The sequence below is a fragment of the Myripristis murdjan genome, chromosome 17 (assembly GCF_902150065.1).
Source record: "Myripristis murdjan chromosome 17, fMyrMur1.1, whole genome shotgun sequence".
Lineage (NCBI taxonomy): Eukaryota > Metazoa > Chordata > Actinopteri > Holocentriformes > Holocentridae > Myripristis > Myripristis murdjan.
In genome coordinates this window covers 25,056,551-25,075,115 of record NC_043996.1, presented here as the reverse complement: position 1 = coordinate 25,075,115, position 18,565 = coordinate 25,056,551, and the positions used below count along the sequence as shown (strand labels likewise).

At 40.8% G+C, this 18,565-nt stretch overlaps 1 protein-coding gene across 1 annotated transcript; it reads right to left on the bottom strand.

The window, feature by feature from the left end:
* Nucleotides 1–2,877: 2,877 nt before the first annotated feature.
* Nucleotides 2,878–18,108, bottom strand: ncstn (nicastrin). Its single transcript, XM_030074945.1, has 17 exons — nucleotides 17,931–18,108; nucleotides 15,306–15,407; nucleotides 14,574–14,697; nucleotides 14,029–14,150; nucleotides 12,931–13,076; nucleotides 11,795–11,939; nucleotides 10,995–11,107; nucleotides 9,894–10,046; nucleotides 8,667–8,771; nucleotides 7,933–8,010; nucleotides 7,118–7,287; nucleotides 6,623–6,725; nucleotides 6,375–6,473; nucleotides 6,071–6,158; nucleotides 4,996–5,168; nucleotides 4,360–4,575; nucleotides 2,878–3,113 (listed from the first exon to the last, which is right to left on the bottom strand). The coding sequence occupies exons 1-17, from the start codon at nucleotides 17,986–17,988 to the stop codon at nucleotides 2,991–2,993; spliced, it is 2,118 nt and encodes a 705-aa protein (XP_029930805.1). The 5' UTR covers nucleotides 17,989–18,108; the 3' UTR covers nucleotides 2,878–2,990.
* Between the last annotated feature and the right edge of the window lie 457 nt (nucleotides 18,109–18,565).

Here is an 18,565-nt window from a genome sequence, read left to right as displayed (position 1 = left end):
TTCCTTTGGGATTTCTTGTCATTTCATTTATGCTTATATATATTTTTCCTCTTGAGCAAATTGAGCAAATGCAACTGACCCTATTGCCCAGGGAATTTCCAGGGATCAATAAAGTATGTCTGATTTGGATTCTGATATTTTACAGACAAATGACTACACCTTGGGCGCTAACCCTGTGGGTGTCATTTTTTTTTTTTTTTTAGAGGTGCATAGGCCATGAAATTTTGCATGTAATATTCCTATATATGGTATAACCTTTATGGATGTGTGTTATACTATTTCAGAAAAGTATAATACTATTGATACATTTTCATCAAAATTATCAAGCACTTAATAAAACTAAAAAGAAAAAAAAACTGTCACATGTGAAATGAACAAAGAGGGAAAAAGAAAGAGATACCATACTTTTTACCTTACAGGATTATATATGTCTTTTTCAAATATGTTAGTATGTTACAGCATGTGCAAGTTTTATAAAGTTAATCTGAGGCTATTTCGAAAATAATTTAAGGTTTTTGAAGACGCTGAGATAGAGCGATGTAATTTAAGAAATGTTTACGACTGTTTCAGGCTCTGCAGATCCATTATTTGATTCAACAGATAAAACTCTTCACACCAAAACATCGATTCCATTTCAGGGATGTGTCAGCGTTTTATGTCCGCTCCGTTTTTGTGTTCACTAAACGGCTATGAAAGAAAACTGGAAAAAGAAGCCATGTTTAATTCTTTATCAAGGCATCACACAATTCTTCGCCAGTTGGTCACTGATTCAGGTCATTAAACAAATACCCATCAACACATTAAAACCTCTTGCATGTCGTCATCAAAAAATTTCAAAAGTATCTGCATCATTAAAAGAAACACTGCGAAAAGTTTCAAACCAAAACAGGGTTCCAGCACAGTTTGTTTGTTTTTTTTTCTTAACATTTGATCTCCTGACTGGATTTGAAGATTTTGGTTGGTGTCTAACGTCCAGCAGCTAGGCCAGATCCTGATACAGCTGGGAGATTTCCTTGTTCTTAACACAAATATCACAATATGTGAAAGTACAGTGGAACTACAACTACATAAAATGTGTAGTTATATATGTACTGAGAATGAACAATAATATTTTTTTTTCACTTTGCAAAACACTCCAACTTTTCAGGACCTGAGGCCTGTACCATAAAGCTGGATTCACATAGTCGGGCTTTCTCTTACTTATCTGGCTTCACTTAACGAGACATCAGCACTCAGGATTTTCGGTACCATAAAGCCGGCTATCAACTCACTAATTCAACCCAGGCTTTTCCAATCTAGATCTGTGCGCGTTCACATAAAAAGGGCGGAGTTTGCTGCATGCAACCAATCGCAGACATGGAAAAATCTATCCGAGCCGCATACGTCACAACCGAGGAGTAGACAATAATCATTAATAAATACGAGGAATATAAATCAATAATCCAGGCAAAAAGCAACACAGTTGCAGCTGCCAAAAGCCGCAAGGAATGCTGGCAAAAAAATCGCTGTCTGTGTCAATGCGTAAATTAGTGGGATTATAATCTGACTTCCCCACCATGACGGCACGAGTAGATCTGACTACAGTAACGTGTGTGTTCGATAAATGAATGCGTCTCCCACTCAGCCATACACTCCTGCAGAGGAACTGGCCCTCTCTCATAGTGAGGGGCGACCCTCGCTGGACCGCTGCCCTCAGTTTGAGTTTCGTCAGAATCGTCACTTTGATTCAACTGGTTTTTATATTTCATTTTATAAAGCATCTGACGCCTCGTGATTATTCCGCTGGTTAAAATATTATTTCACTGTCACTTAAAGACTGTAAAACATTTAGCATCAACTCCCATGTGGACTTTTCAGGGCAGACTCCCTAAATACTAAATATGAGCAAACTAATGGAAACCTAAAGGAGCCCAGAGGCTGGTGTGTATTTTATCAAACTTTTATTTAACCCTCTGAATTAAATTCCCCTAATTTATTTTCATAAACATTAAAAAAAAAAAAAAAAAAATCATTAGGCTACATCAGTCTAGTCTGATTGGTCAGCAGGTGGGGCTTTTCTACCTGCTGAGCTCTTATCCTGAACTTCACCTGCTCCGGAGCAGGTTAGGTGTTCAGCATACGTTACCACGGCAACGTAGCCCGATAAAGAGTAAGCCACCTTTATGGTACAGAAAAGCCAGGGTTAAGCCTGAAGTTAGCTCGCTAAGCCCAAATCCAGCTTTATGGTACAGGCCTCTGGAAATCATCAAATTAGTTTACCATGCGTTTCAAGATTTTGCCAAACCTCAATTTCTTTTTAATTTGATCACTCATTTATCAGCTCGACCCAGTCCATTTTAACCCAGGAAGTGGTTCCTCTTCATTAGAAATGGCTGATAAGTTAACTACAGACAGAGGAAAGACAGCTATTGCACATAACCAGTGCCATCCTCAAGGTTCAAACATACAATTGTACAAACACACAGAATCATTTGCGCTTATTCAAGCTTTCACACACCTATGTACACCCTACACACATACACACGCGCGCACACACACACACACACACACACACACGGTATGCTCAAATAATGCTTAGTGCCTACCCCATTAACAGTAAACAAAACATTCTTTGACAATAAAAGGAAAAAAAAAAAAAAAATCAAAACCAAAAAGAAATATGAACATCTTTTACACTGGCGCCAGACCAGTGCGTTCTGACCCTGATGAGTCCACATCCATCCAGGCCAATCCAGTCCAATCCAATCCAGTCCCGTCCGGTCCGGTCTGTATGTCCCACCTCACCTGAGTGAGTCCATAGATGGTTGAGTTGTCGTCTAAAAACCCCTCTGCTGCGTCTGACCCGTCTATGTACCTATTTGTGTGTGTGTGTGTTGTAAAAAAGGCCCTGTCCGTGTTTGGTTGGGAGAGCGGTAGCAGTAGTAGTAGTAGCAGTAGAAGTAGTAGTGGTAGTGGTCGTGGGTTTGCGTCCGCTCCGAGGCTGAGCTGACTCAGTAGGTGGCGTTGGCAGGTTCCCTTCCCGAGCTGAAGAGTATGTCGGCCTTGGAGCTGATGATGTACGTCAGCAGCAGGGAGCTCAGCAGTATGCCGACCCCGACGCCCAGAGTCAGCATCTAGAGGAGGACGAGACGGACAAAGACTTGACCCAACGCCATTCTGCAGTAAAGACGTTTTCAGAAACAGGTAGGCAACATTATACTGGTTCAACAGACCTAAATCCAAATTCAGAAGGTAAGATTATCAAATTTATTCAAAATAATATGAAATATCTCCTGATATTTGGTGTTTTTCTAGTAATTATCAACCATAGAAAGAACAAAAAAATCTGTCATATTGAAATTTTGTTTTATAGTCAATCTGCATCACCAGGAAAATAGCATTACCTTTATCGCAGTTATCAAGATCATTTTTTGATTGTGCTTTGTAAAATACCTCCTCCTTGCGCTTTGAATTTGAGAGGAAGCCAAACATTGAGCAGGGAGGCAGGAATCTAAAGCTAAAAAGTGAAGTCTGCACACCGCTCACTTCAACACTTGATAAAAAGTCACATTTCAGCTAAGAATCATCACTAATTAACACCTTCCCAAAAAACAGGGAAATATGTTTGAGCCTAACACTTGTCTAGGCCTCATAAAGATGATGACACTTTAATCACACACAATATGACTAGATACGCCCACTTGAGTGGCTGCTGTCTCCTGGGAATAACGGTGATTTAAAGTCCTCGTGAAATGACCTCACATGACTTCTGCTTCCTGTAAAACGAGCATCTTAGACGATGACATCACCCTGCACTAGAGGGTGTGCATTAAAATCCCAACCAATAAAAGCTTCATACATCTTAAGACGTCCTCTCTCCTCCACCAATCCCTTCAAATAAAACTGTTTCTCTCCCAGAATGATATCCTATTGGTCTGCACTTTGTCCCGCCCAAACATCCTGTTTCAACAGGAAGTGCATAAAAATCAAGAAAGTAAGAGTCCATTTCATAGGATCTTAAAAAAGAAAAGAAAACATGTCTGGGCATTTATACTTGCCCGATACAGTAAGAAGCATTTAATGTTTCACGTTTTACTAAACACACCAAGGAGGGGAAGCACTGCCGTTACCGATTCAGGGGTTACATATTCAAATAATCTGCAAATAATCTGCAATATTAAAATTTCAGCATAAAAAAGTACCTAGTTTTAGGAAACGCTGGACAATGTGGGTCAGATGAAGTGACTTTGTCCCTCATCGTACAAACTTAGAAGCACATTATGTAGCCAGGACAGTCACACTGAGAAAAATCGTAGCTTGCAATAAATCAGTGTGATTCTATTCTTTGACCCTGATGAATTTAGTGGAGGGCGGATTTACCTCCAGGTCATGACTGGCCACTAGGAATATACGAGCTTTGATGAACTTCCACCGCGACTCCGTCCACGTGGAGTAGTCTTTGGAGCTGTACTCCTGCAGCAGGTCGAAGGCAGGAGACACCGCTTTGGAGAGGCGAACCGAGGAGCGGACGCAGAAGCCCTGCCGCTCCGTGCTGTTGGGAGACGCGACGCCCTGCACCCACACGTAGGAGTACAGCTGAGGGAGGGAAGACGGTTTTATTATTAAACTGTCTTTAAAGTAAGAAATCTACAGCTCCAGAGCACAAAATATGCATAATACATCTGCAGGGCGTTAGCAGGGTTACTGATCAATACCAAGAACTCGACTGTTAGTTGATCGGGTTTTATGATATTAAAAATAAAAATGCAGCAATTTGAAAATCAAACATGATTCTCTTCATGATTAAGATTAGCTGGAATACCAAGAACAGTTTCCACGACTAACTAGTAACAAAAATCCATTGATAAAAACTTGCAAGGCAAAAACATTGAAAACAACAACAACAAAAAAATACATTAAAATATAATAAAAAAGTAACAACAATAATAATGATAATACTAATGAACCAAATGTCAGTACAGCAATGTGCAAAGGGGAAAAGAAGACTGGTCTTACATGTTTGCTCTCTGTGTCCTGCTCATTCTCTTTCTGGCTATGGCAGTTCTCCTTGGTGATGTTGATGGTCGTGCCTGTCAGGTTAGCCAGCAGGTACTGGACCAGACGTGTGGGCGTCCTGGCGTGGCTGGGCGTCTGAGACACACCTACATAGTAGTCTGGTGGTGTGGGTTCTGAGGGGCGGAAAACACATAAGGATCGCCTTTCATATTTGCATCTGTAGATAGCGCAGTGGTCAAAAACTCCACCTATGGAAATACCTTCACATCTGCCACTCCTTTTTTCATGAAATCATGAATCAGTGCTTTTTGAGGTGCAAGACCACATCTTAACAGATGCGGTCATCTGGAGCTGCTACTTCCCAAGTAGCTTGAGAAATTAAATTGTGATCTGCAAACCGAAATCAGACATGTTGTGGCATATCTGGTCTCCTTTATGGTATTTCCTTGAAAGTGTTTTCATGATAAGCCTACTGTTTCAAAAAGAGCTGTGTCACACCCCTTTTTTTTTCCTTAAGTGCATGTGGCTGCTGGGTATAAATGCGTTCAGTCTCTGTCTGTCTGACTTGGTAAACCTCCTCTCCCACTGAATTCTTATAGACGTTTCTTTTTCTTTCTTGTTCTCTTATTTTCTGTTCGACGTTATGTGTGCCAATTGTAATGCGATCCTAACACTGTCATTCAACTGAAATCAATAATTGAGAACAATAAATAGCATGGGAATAGAAATAGTGGTGTCTGACAAATTGTGTGTGAGGGCCAGTTGGATGAACAAACAAACAAATTAATGAATAAAGACTAATAATCCACAGAGACCCAAACCCCAATTCCACCACAAAAGAAATGGCATTTGTGGGTCTGGCTGTAATGTTATCGTGATTTTCATGAAAAGCAACAACTGTTCACAACCAATTTATTCCCAGATTATGTCCGTCTTAGTCTCACTTGCTGCCCTGACACCACACTGTTGTTAACCTTGTCGTATTTATCTTAACAAACTAACACTCACCACACAGAGGAGAGTGAACCAGGACACTGTAAAAGCGAGTTTGAAATCAGGCGGCACTCCAACTTACTCAGAAAGTTCTTGAATTCTGGAGGTACTAGTGCCTGGAACCAGGTGTTATTTGACCGAACAAGGAAACCATACAGCATCTGGGTTACCTAAGGGTGAGAAAAAAAACAGTACAGAGCTGGTTATTTCTGCTCAGCTCTGCAAGAACCACTAACAATACACAGAGAAACAATGAGCAATCAATAAAGATTTACAGAGAAAAGGCAAAAGAAATCCATGTTTGTTTCTGCATTGTCTTGCCTAAGAAAGGTCTTATGGTTTTAAGAGAAAAGAGATTTTGGATAGCTGAAATGTATTTGTCTTACGATTTTAGGTTCTGCCTTAATGTTGATCAGCTGGGCGTCTGCTCCCCCCGCCTGCTTGTACAGAGCACGAGCCACCACGGTCGCCAAGTCAGCCAGAGCCTGACAGAAACACGAAGAGAAGACACTCAACTGTGATGTCCGCGTAAAATCTCTGTTCTGGACTCGCTTGCACTTGAGTATACTGGTGATTTATCCAACAGTGTAGTGATGATTACGATAGGTGAAGTGAGCAAAATAAGAAGTATTACGTTAGCCGTCTCTGTGACAAACTCCAGCTGCTCGTCCTCTGTCAGGTTCGCTGGGTAGGTTAGGTTTAGGTTTGCTGCCTTGTCATATATGCTCTCATAGTACCTGCACACAGAAAAATATTCAACAAGCACAGAAACGGATGTTATAACAGACCACTGGATGCAATCAATGGTAATTCCTTAATGCAACTATAAAGAACCGGGTGGGAAATTGTAATCAGCCACTGAGAAATGCTAGTTAATTTCAGCTGTGTCAGGGATTTGACCGATATTATGCTGATTATTTCAGGGAGCCATATGATAAGCACCTTGAGTTTTTTTGGTATTCATTGCACATTTTTTTCTTTAAAATTGCCCTTTGTTATATCTAATTTTATTGAGCAAAATCAAGCTAATAAAAAAAAAAAAAAGGCTGGTAAATTTAAAGCCCTCCTGCTCAGCATAACATCCTTGATGATGATAAATTGGAATGCTAATCAAGAAAACCTGAGTCACCTATTGCTGAAAGCAGACTGGTGGTCTGCAATAACGACGCCAGGGATTGGCCGAGCTCGCAGGAAACGTTGGAAGGAAGAAGGCGGGAGCGGCTGAGAGAAGCTGGGCACGGACATCGTCACGTTCAGATTCATGGCGGCCGACTTCAGGGTGTCTATGAGCGAGCTCACCTGAAACGCAACACAGGGAGGGAGTGATGCCGCTGCTTGCACACACACACTCACACTCACACACATACACAAAAAAGCACGCACCAAACCTAAATGTTGAGTAAATACACATACTGTGGACTTTTTACTTGCTGCTCTGTTTTAATGTAGCACATTTTGTGATTAATCCTGGTAACATCACTGTTCTGCTCCAATGAAATAACGACTGAGGCTGGTATTCATTCAGCTGTGTGTGAGTATATTTGAATGATCTTAAATGCACCAGTCACTATTGTATGCTATTCTGAGTTGTGGTGGGCTGTTCAGTTTACTATCACTTTAAGAATTCTTTGAATTTAGTTTTAAAATCTTAGAATAGCACTTTTCATCCTGATTTACACGGCAGTTTCGCTTGGTGGTTCTGGTTTTGGTTCCACATCTACTGCAGGTTGCATTACTAAAAGGGATCCAAAAAGGATTTTCAGCATCTCTCAGCATAGCAAACGCACTAATTACAAGCATACGAAATACATCTCCTTATCGCATTAACAGGCTACATTATGTTGCAGTTTTAAATTAACATTGTCCTTGGTGATGACAATATATGTCTTGTTGTCTTGGCACACCAGTGCTGAATGACGACAGGGAAAATTCTTAAATCCAAACCTCGGCGTTGATGCTGTTGTTCCTCCTGGACACAGGGTCAGAGTGGACCCAGAGCTCAGAGCTAGAGCGCAGCCCCACCTAGCAGGAGCAAATACACCATAATGATATATCATCATAACCTAAATTTAAAAAAACATGACAATAATATCCAAAAAAGGTGTCATTTATGGTTCTTATGGCATGTATACCATGGTTGTCAACACATGTCTACTGTCCAAAAGTTGTATCCAAAGTGCACAACATGCATGAAAATATAACCAGCAGAAAACATGAAAGGTTGCTAAATAGCTCCATGGTTACCGCTGGAGTTGGCATAGCAACCAATGAAGCCTGGCTTCCTTTTTTAATGGGAATACTGAAACACAACTATAATCAGTCCCATTACTTGGCTCAAACTACTCACTGTACAAACCATAATAATATAACAATATTCTATATTTAGTCTGCAGGGGAGGTGCACTTTTCCAATGTCAATGTTTGTACTTGAGTTTGATTCAGATATGGGTCAAACAATACTGGCAGTTACTTTGAATGGTGCTTCAGTCTATGTACGTGCCAGGTGGGTAGAGTTCACCACAACCAATAATAAAATGAGTGGAGGAATGTTCAGAAAAAAACAAACACTTTCTGAATCGTCCTGATTAAGCACCAGGCATGTTAAAAGACACTACTGGACCCAGGTCTGTGGTGAAACTGTGAGCTGTTATGATGTTTACCAAGTCCACAGAACGTACCTGTCCAATCTCCACAACCGAGTGAACATTGTCCAGGTCGATGGCAAACTGCTTGTGGTCCATCTCGTACACCATCCTCGAGCTGCCGATGTAGTCAAAGGCTTCCTGTGGTCAAACAAGAACATCGATTTCTCTAATGCACTGACATGGAAACTATAAAAGATATGATGAAGATGCATGCAAACATTATAAATATAGTGCTGACTAACATGCAGAGAGTTTCTGTGTACACCTGATATCGTGTTTTTAGCTGACAGCACTAAACAGACGCTTGTGGGAAATGCTTGTTGTGTCTGCTGCTGTTGTTATAAAATTATTGAAAAGCGCACAGCTCTTTTGCTGGAGGAAAAGTATTTTACTTACAACGTCTGACAGATTGAGAGCTAAAACAGACTCAGCTCCTGGGAACAAGCAGCAGCCCGTCCATTTTTCTCATTGAAAACAATGAGAAACAGCAGCCAGCACAGTCAAGAGAGATGCTATGTGATAATCTGCAACCTTGTTTTTATAACACTGGATCCTCACTTTAAATGGGAGAAGCCTATGTTTCCAAAAACTTACAATTTAGTTAGGGCAGTTGCCCCTTAATCAGTCAGGACAGTCTTGGTCAACTAAGACTGCGGTGGGATGACTAGTCAGCCCATCTCCGCCCCCCACAATATAATGGAGGTATTTGAACACTGTCCTAAAAAGAAATCTAATTTCATGATCGTACACGCAAATGTTTTTCTGTTTGTTAATTTTATTGAAACTATGGGAGTTGTTCAAAGCACGACTTGTACAATAAACAACAATAAAGCACATCTGACATTGTGTCGCCTCCATTTGTGGCCTGGCGGGGTGGTGAGACATTAATCAATTAATCGGTTGGGACAACAGAGGATTTTGTTTCACCAAGGAAATCTTTAGAGAAGTGCAGCCCTGAATTTATTATGTTTTATCATTCAGAATGCTATGAATTATGAGTAAAAACTTAACCAAAAAAGTACTCAAAGCAGATCTTAGCGGCCCTCGAGCAGCATGATCCATTAGCACCTCCCAACAAGTGGATTTTAACAAGACTAGTTTTAAAAAAAAAAAAAAGAGAGAAAAACAACAACTAGTGCCTGCAGAGTATGGGAACTAAAATAGATGATCCAGATCCAAACCACAATAAGTTCAAACAGCAAATTAAAATATATTTTGTTTGTTTGCCAGTATGTAAATCTGTCATCTGTCTGAACTGACCCCTTGGAAGAAAGTGTAGAGGATGGTGCGTGGAGGGTGAGCCTCCTGGGTGACGTTATGTAGGGCATGGGCAGCTGCCAGCAGGGTGACAAACCCTGAGACTGCACTCTCCGCTCCCGGGGCAACGTCCCAGAAAAACGACCTGCTGTCCAGCTAGCAGAGGAGAGCAAAAAAAAGGAGAGGAGAGGGAAGAGGAAGGGAGCAAAGAAGAGAATGGGAGGAAATGAGGAGGGGATTCATCAAGTAAAGATCATATCTGTCTAAGTAGATCAGTTCAACTTGCCGTGGCCTATTTTATGGCTCCATAAATCAAAATGTGGCCACAAACTATGCAGGAATGTAGCCCATCTCGTCTTTTGGTTTACCTGTAATGCGCTACCGTTGATCAAAACATGAAAAGATTTGCACAGGTTTCATCTGCTGCAATATTTCACATAGGCAGGACAGATAATTTTTTTCTAAAAACACATATCTCAATAAGAACTCATTATTGGGCAAGTCCTAACCAATCTGCCTTAATCTACCTTGATACTGTTCACTTTTAGACTGTTTCTAAATAGCTCTTATTTCTAGTGACTGAAAGGAAGGAAAGTTATTTCTTGTTGCACTGCACACAAAAATTACCAGTGTGGTTGTATATATGTAGCAAAGTACAGTTTACTGGGTTTAGTTTATGCATTGTGTGATTTTTTTAAGCATCTCAAAGAATGAGAGCTCAAAACTGAATCAAATCACACTGATAAATTTATAAAGCAGAAGTCAGACATGATGCACTGTTTATTCTATTGCAGAACTATTTCTGTGACTGCAACCTGTCTGCCACAGTAGGAAGTGGTAGTTTTGCAAGACATAAACAAAGCATTCGTGTGAATTATTCCACTTTGTTTTTCTTGGAAATTAATAGTAAATGGATTTGGGTTGGAACTGGATTGGACGTGTTAGAACGTGTCCTCAAAAAGTACAGCCAGGCTGAAAACAAGGTGGGTTGTTTTGCTGGAGTGGATAAATAAATTGTTTTGTTTTTACTTGAGTGGGCCACCCATGTGTAACCTCTGTGTAGGAAACACCGAGAGGAAGACCGAGCCTTGTGGAGCCACTCACCCTGGTCGCTGCTATGACCATGCTCTCGCCCTCCTTGTGGCCCTTGGCTGTGTTGTTCAGAGGCTTGGTAGAGCCCCAAACATTATAGTCCCCCAGCGGGTCACACACCATTTCTAAGAGGAAAAAGAGGTTAACAAACAGACATGAACATCAGTTAGAATAAATGAAGAAAAAATAAAACAGAAGAAAAAAGACAAACACTGAAATTGCAAACTATGTCAGTTTCCACACTGCAAGCGAGATTTTAAAAACATAAAAGTGTTTCTGACAGAAGTATTGTGGCGCTCTGCAGTGTTTCTTGTTTTAATTTTGCAGTGGTGCAACAACAGGGGAAGGAAACTACCACCACTACCACCAAAATTAAACTAAGAGTAGTTCAGATGCTTTGAAGTACTGACAATATAATTATTTAAAATGTTTAACACTAGAAACTCATCTTCAACTCAAACAGTGACAACTACTGGACAAAACAAGAATGACTACCCATATCACAACAGTTGTACTAAAATTACAGAGGAAACACTGTGCTCTGCATCATCCCTGATGAATAAACACTAAAAAAAAGAAAATCCCATTGTGTCTTTCCTTTTTAACAAAGCAAATTCTAAGCATTTGCATGTCATTTTGTGAGTGCTAAAATAGATATTCAGAGAAAAATACATGGTTTTCAATAGTTGTGTAGCTCTAATTTCTGTATGTTCTTTCCGCTGAACTTGGACTGATGGACATGTCACAGGGATTTTTTTTTTTGTACCGGGCACCTGCTACATAATGATGGATAAACGTGCATGTCTGCGTACCTGGATTGATGCTGAAGTTGATGTCATTTCTCCTCATGCAGGTGGCCGTGTCTGTGACAGCGTGCATATGGGAGAAGAGCTGCATGGCACACAGCGGGTACTCGGGAGTGCTGCCGTTCACACCAAGGTTATAGCCCAAGTAGCACTTTGAATGGAGAAATACATGAATATGCACAGGTTTTTAGTTATTCTTGTGGGAGATACAGTACACAGGGGGGTTGTGTGTTCTTGCACAGCAACATGTTGGCAGGTTTGTGCACAGCAACCCTTTCACTAGCAGGCACGTGGCCTCACTAACCAACCTGCCTCCTCCTTAAAGTGCATGGTAACCCTATGGCTCTGGAACCATTGGGTGGCAGTAAATGCACTCTGGGAGCAACAAACACCTTGTATAAATACATACAGATCTCCGGTGCAGCCATGTTGTTTTAAATTCTCATTAGTGCTCCACGGTTGAAATCTAACCTCCAAGCTAGGTCATTAAAAAGTGATAAAGTCATAAAACACAAATCATCATCAGTATAATCCTTCCCAGGACAGTTATCGACGATCTAAAACAGGCCACTCTGAATATGCAGTCTGCCATCATCACTGAGTTGAAAGTAAAAGCGGAGATGAAACAGAAACTAAACTTGTGGGTCATGTTGAGCACAGCAGCTCAGTGATGTGAGCTGTAATCCGTGGCAGGATAAATTTGGCTGAGGGCAGAGGCACAGACACACATGCAGTCAAGTGTAAATCAGAGGGGGGATTGTAAAAACCCAAGTAATGTTAGCTGTAAAATGGTTAAAAAAAAAAAAAAAAAAGCAGAACATGCCCCTCATTTTGGCTTCAGGGTAAAGATGATCCCCAGTGCTGCCAGAGTAGTTTTCTTAGCCCCTGACCTAATTTCTGAAGAAACCTGAGCTCCGATTTTACATAATATAATAAGGACTTCCGTTAACTAACACTGGAGGCAACTGGTAATCTTCCTGGGATTCACGTCAGATACAATCAGACAGCCACACAGTGCAGTGACAGGTTAAACACAATTGAACAACGCAGTGACTGAAAGTACAAGGCAGGAACATCAAACAGGATTAACAGACAAGAGATGAGCATGTCCGGCAAGCGTCGCCCGATTCCCTCATGTGTACCTGTCGTATGGCCTCAGTGTCGTTGTCGTCATTCAGGGAGAAGATGGGGAAGTCAAACTCCTCGTAGGACAGGCCGTTCCCCAGAGGGTTCCACACCGTCACATTACAGTGCGCCATGGTTGGATCATAACTCTCTGAATAAACACCTGAGGGACAGACAGAGAGCAAATATGACAGGTGTGATAACAGCAAAAAGGGCATAGATGCAGCAAGGTAATATGGCTTTGAATGCAACGGGCACCAACCACTGTGTACTGTCTGAATGTTTCTCTACAACGCAACTAGATCAGCAAATGTGTTGAACAAGAGATCACCGCTGAGCTTCCTGTTTACCACAGTAACAGAGTAGCCATTTCCGTTTTTTTTTATTAAATAAGACGAGCAGCTGTGTGTAATGCAAACAAGGTCACAGCAGGTGTGCTTTCCTCTGCAAATGATGCCAATCGATCGTCTGAACCAATCATGGAAAAAAACAGAAAAGAGACTGATTCATAGCTTTCACTCTAATTAAATACATTTTCAACGACAAAAATGCATCTATGCTCATTTCGATTATTGGAGTAAAACTGACAGATGTATAGTCCAAAAATGTGTATACAGTATTTATGGTCATACATACAGCTTTTCACTTATCGCTTAGGTTAATATACCTTATCTATTTCTCATCTAATCTTTTATCTAAATATCACTTGTGTGGTATTTGGTAATTGTGCCATTTCACAAGAGAGAGGAAAGAAGAAGAAATTTGAGGTTATAAGACATAAGATCTATGTTGTGGGAATAGACAATCAGGGTTTCCACTACATGTAATTCGTCGTGGCGCACCACCACGGCAAAATAAAAGCCGCCACACCTTCGGAATGATTTTTTTTTTTTTCTTCCAGATGGTCAGCGACGCTGAAGCCCTCCCCCACAGTTTCAAAAAAATCCTAGAGGAAACCCTGGACAATTATTCAACAATACGGCAAAGGTGCAAAATTTGTTCACTGTTGACGGAACAGTCCTGGGGCTCCACAGAGAGATCCTAAAACTAAGTCATTTCTGTGACATTTTGTTTAAAAATGCCTGGGAGGTCTTAGCACAATAATTCCCACCCACCTGTATTCTCATTGGGACACTTGGTGTGTGGAGAGAAGCCCTCGGCAGGGTTTGTTTTAGAGACCACAACGGCAGCCCCCGCCACCCTGCCGGTGCCATTCTTCAGCTTCATCATGATGGATCTGTGGAGCCGGGGGCGGATACGGGAAAGCGGAAATTAATACAAACACATGCACAGGTCAGATCTGCTTCAAACAATTTTGCTACTATGATTTTACAGGGTGTTTTTTTTTTGTCCTCTTCTGTTCCAGGTGAGTTTGATTTACCACAATACGAGTGGACAAAAGAATAGGGCAATCACAGTAAAGTAAATACCAATTTAGCATATTTTTCTGACAACTTAGCTTTGACTTTATCTGAACTGTCCTGATGTGGTAACCACCCACCCACCCATCCATAAAATTATTTGTGACTAGCATTACAGCGTTCTGGTATAGGTACATAAAAAAGATTCAGTGATTCAGGGAGAGGACAGAGAGTGAGTTTTGCTGTCATAAAAAGTCAGTGTGGGCACTCTCCCCACATGGTAGGATGTGTTAGTTTACCTGGTGAAGAGTGCGGACTCCAATATAACCATGTAAGGAGGATTAGGCCCAGTGCTCAGGACCCATTCCAGGTTTGCCTCAGACTCTAACACATGGATCACACCCACATCACCTGATATAGAGGCTGAAAGCACAAAGAGGAAAGAGAGTATTAGCGGCTCTGACACGACACAGTAAAAGCCCGCTATCAGATTACTACTAAACTGTCCCACAAGGGTCATCTAAACAAGCAGCCGGCGTTTTCTCCATCAGGAAAGTACTGGCAAGGCGCGCTTGGTTTGCTGTTTACTGGGTTGTGTTGCATGACAGAAGCACACAGCAGATTCTAATGGCTTTTGACAAGCAGTCTTTTGCCTCAGTAAATAGCGCTTTGATGTTTTATCTGCAAGTGTCTTGATCTCCTTCTATGGAGATTCAGTGCTAACCTTGATAGCACCTCCAAGAGAGCAGTTTTAAAACTTTCCATCTTGATGTGCCTGGAGCAACGGCACAGAAAAGGCTAAATGCTCCAAAGAAAAAAAAAACATGGTCCAACACATCACTTTTTCTGGGGAGGTTAGCATTTATTTTTCATGCAAAATGCAACTGAAAACAAATCTTGGAGCTTAGACACAGAGCAGAGAAGCAGAAAAGTAGACGTACACCCTACATGTATGATGCTGCAACATGTTTCCAGTGCATCTAGCACACTCTCACACGTGTCAAGTGTCACTCTTTTGTTACTTCACTTACACTGGCAACCTATTTGATGTGTTGCGTTGAGCAGGCGGACACATGGAACCATATTGTTGAGCTCCACATAGATCTTCTGTTCCACTGAATTACAGCTGACACCTGCAAGGGAAAACAGGGCTGTAACAACAACGTAAGACCTTCAGGTTGATAACAGGCACACCTGTGATAAAGCCAGCATGAAAGAGAAATAAAGAAACAGCTGATAAAAAAAAGAGCAGGATTTCCTTGTTCAGAAAACCTAAAATGAAAAATGATCATGCCTTATGTGTCTTAACTAGGAACACAAAAACACATTTCTAACTCTTCTAACTCTATCTGTGATTAAAAGTAACCGGCATTCACCATCAGACAATCTACTCTTTGGAAAGTCCACGCTGGCTAAAATCAAAGCTTTTTAATGACATTTTTCTCGCTGTATTGTTCTTGTGTTACCGTGTTTGTCTTTTGTTTGCCTTGATGATGAAGCACTATGAAAACTTAACCTTTAGAAAAGCACTATACAGGAGCATCAAGGTGTATCGGTGGCCTGTACATGAGCTCAAATCCAGACAAGTACCTTGATCATCCCCCTTTCTTTCCACATTATTTTCCATCTCTCTTCACTGTGGACAATCTAATGAAGGTAAGACGCCATAAAATAATCTTGTAAAGTATAATAACTGAATCCCTACTAATTCAAGCTGACCCTGAGGTCTCTGCAGACTGGGCCAAGTGAAAAGAAAGTGTCCCAATGTCCCTACAGCGAGGTGCAGTATAAAAATAAAATCTGGAGAAGAATCCTACAATGCCCTGCAAATGCTACTGTCCATCATCAGCACAATCACTGATACCATTGACCTTTCCAGTCCCAAGTTTAACAACGATATGCACTGTTGTATGGAGGAGAACATCACAACAAAATTCATTCAAAAACCTGGCAAGTCAATGCAAACACGCACACCTCATAAAATAAAATATGACCAATGTTTGTTTTATTCCTGAATCGAACATTCAATGTGCCAAGCAGCATATAATTCAATTCATTTTTATATCATTTATCATGTATCCCATTATCATTTTCCTCCAAAAATAATCCGTGGATGGCGACAGCGAGCCATGTGAACAAAATACAACCGACTGAAATGCTGAAGTTATGTCTCGATTTATAGTCCAGTAATTTTAGGCCAAAATTGGGGTCAACCTAGGACAAATTGCAAGAGAAGCAAACTCAACTGATTTTGTATCCTCAGTTTGTCCTGAGTGAGGGAAAAAAACTCCCAAGAAATCCCATTGGTGGAAAGTTTTGAAAATCACCTATTTATGACCACATATTACCAAAAAACACTGTTTTTAACACACGGGAAAGGGGTTCAAAATTTTACTTTCAGATATCACTATAAAAATTCACAAGTTGATTACACACACAAAGACAAGGAAAAAAGTCTATTACAAGTTCTTTGAATTATTCTGTTTTCACATGCATATCACACATTATCTGATTTGATATGCGCTAATAAGGAATATAAGAAATAAATGCCAGAAGAGACATTTAAACAGTAAATTAAAAGGTTACTATATATATAGTAACCTTGAATTAAAAGATTACTATATAACAGTGAATTAAAAGGTTACTATATATATAGTAACCTTTTAATCCACTGTTTAAATATCTGTTCATATTCCTTATTAGCGCATATCAAATCAGATAATGTGTGATATGCATGTGTAAACAGAATAATTCAAAGAACTTGTAATTGACTTTTTTTCTTGTCTTTGTGTGTGTAATCAACTGGTGAATTTTTATGATGATATCTGAAAGTAAAATGTTGAACCCCTTTCCCCTGTGTTAAAAACAGTGCTTTTTGGTAATATGTGGTCATAAATAAGTGATTTTCAAAACTTTCCACCAATGGGATTCCTTGGGACTTTTTTTCCCCTCACTCAGGACAAACTGAGGATACAAAATCAGTTGAGTTTGCTTCTCTTGCAATTTGTCCCAGGTTTTTTTCATAAAATGACTGGACTATTAGTGGATTATTTGTACGCCGAAGTTACCGGGGCGACCAAATCATCCCTGACGTCACTTCACATAGTAGCCAACTTGCGCGTGTACTTGCCGATGAGCGAGGCAACATTAAAGTGTCTGATTTTTGAATGGACTTCGGTGTAACATTGTCGCGAGTGCAGCAGAGGAGGGACGCCGGGTGTCAGGGGCTGAGAAATCACACTAATCCTCCGGGCTCCGGGGTTTCAGCCGCAGGGAAATCACGAGCAGTCACGCTGATGCCGAGCTGCTCCCTCGGCCACAGTCAAATCTATGAGACGGCACTACCAAGAAAGTCAAGACTTCCCTAATAAGACGCTTCGTGAGATTAGTAGTCAACTTTTAACAAACCCGGTTATACGACGCGTAGCCGGTCATGAAACTTAAAGAAAGGACCCGGACAGAGAAAATGAAATCAAGCCGGGGATCAGATTTTAGCTAACATTAGCATCAGCGTAGCATTCGGCTAGCTCCCTGAACAGCCCAGTTAATCACAAAGAAAACCTGACAAAGACAAGCGAAAGGGACAGAAACCCGCTCCGAGAAAGGGAACAAACACGCCAACAAGCAAATACAACCGTGTCAGAATTACAACTTACCCATGAAAAAACAACAAAGTACAAAATTAATAACCCATTTGGTCGACAGCAAATCCATCTTCCTGGTTTTGAAAAATAAAAAAACACAGGAAGTGTTGACTCGGGATGCGTCCGGGTTCCGCTGGATGGTTCCGCTCTCGGAAGGAGCGGACTGCTCAAAGGACCAAAATGGCAGCTGTGATGTTTTACTGTAAGAAACGAGGCTGAAATGATTATCTTGATTTTAGCAGAGAGCTCCGAGCAGTCTTTTAGGGTGTTTCTCAGGAGCTTGATCACAGCGACGCTTTAGTTCACACACACACATTCAGCCGCAGTGGCATCTCACTTCCTTTTTTTTTTTTTTTAAAAAAAGGACCTGCAGCTCTTATGAAGGAGTGAGTCAACTCTCTATTCAATTTTAACACCTGATGAGTCAGACCTGCTGAGGATTTTTAATAATCACACCTCTCAAGACATGTACATACACATTTTTATAGTAGGAAGCCACATATTTTCCAATTACTCTAAACCGCAAGGAACTACAACCACATCAAAAACACCACATCAAAGGACCACACAAACACTGCATATTTAGTTAAGTGGGAATTTTATTTCCATCACGTTCACGGGTACATAGAGCTGTGCTGCTCAGTTTT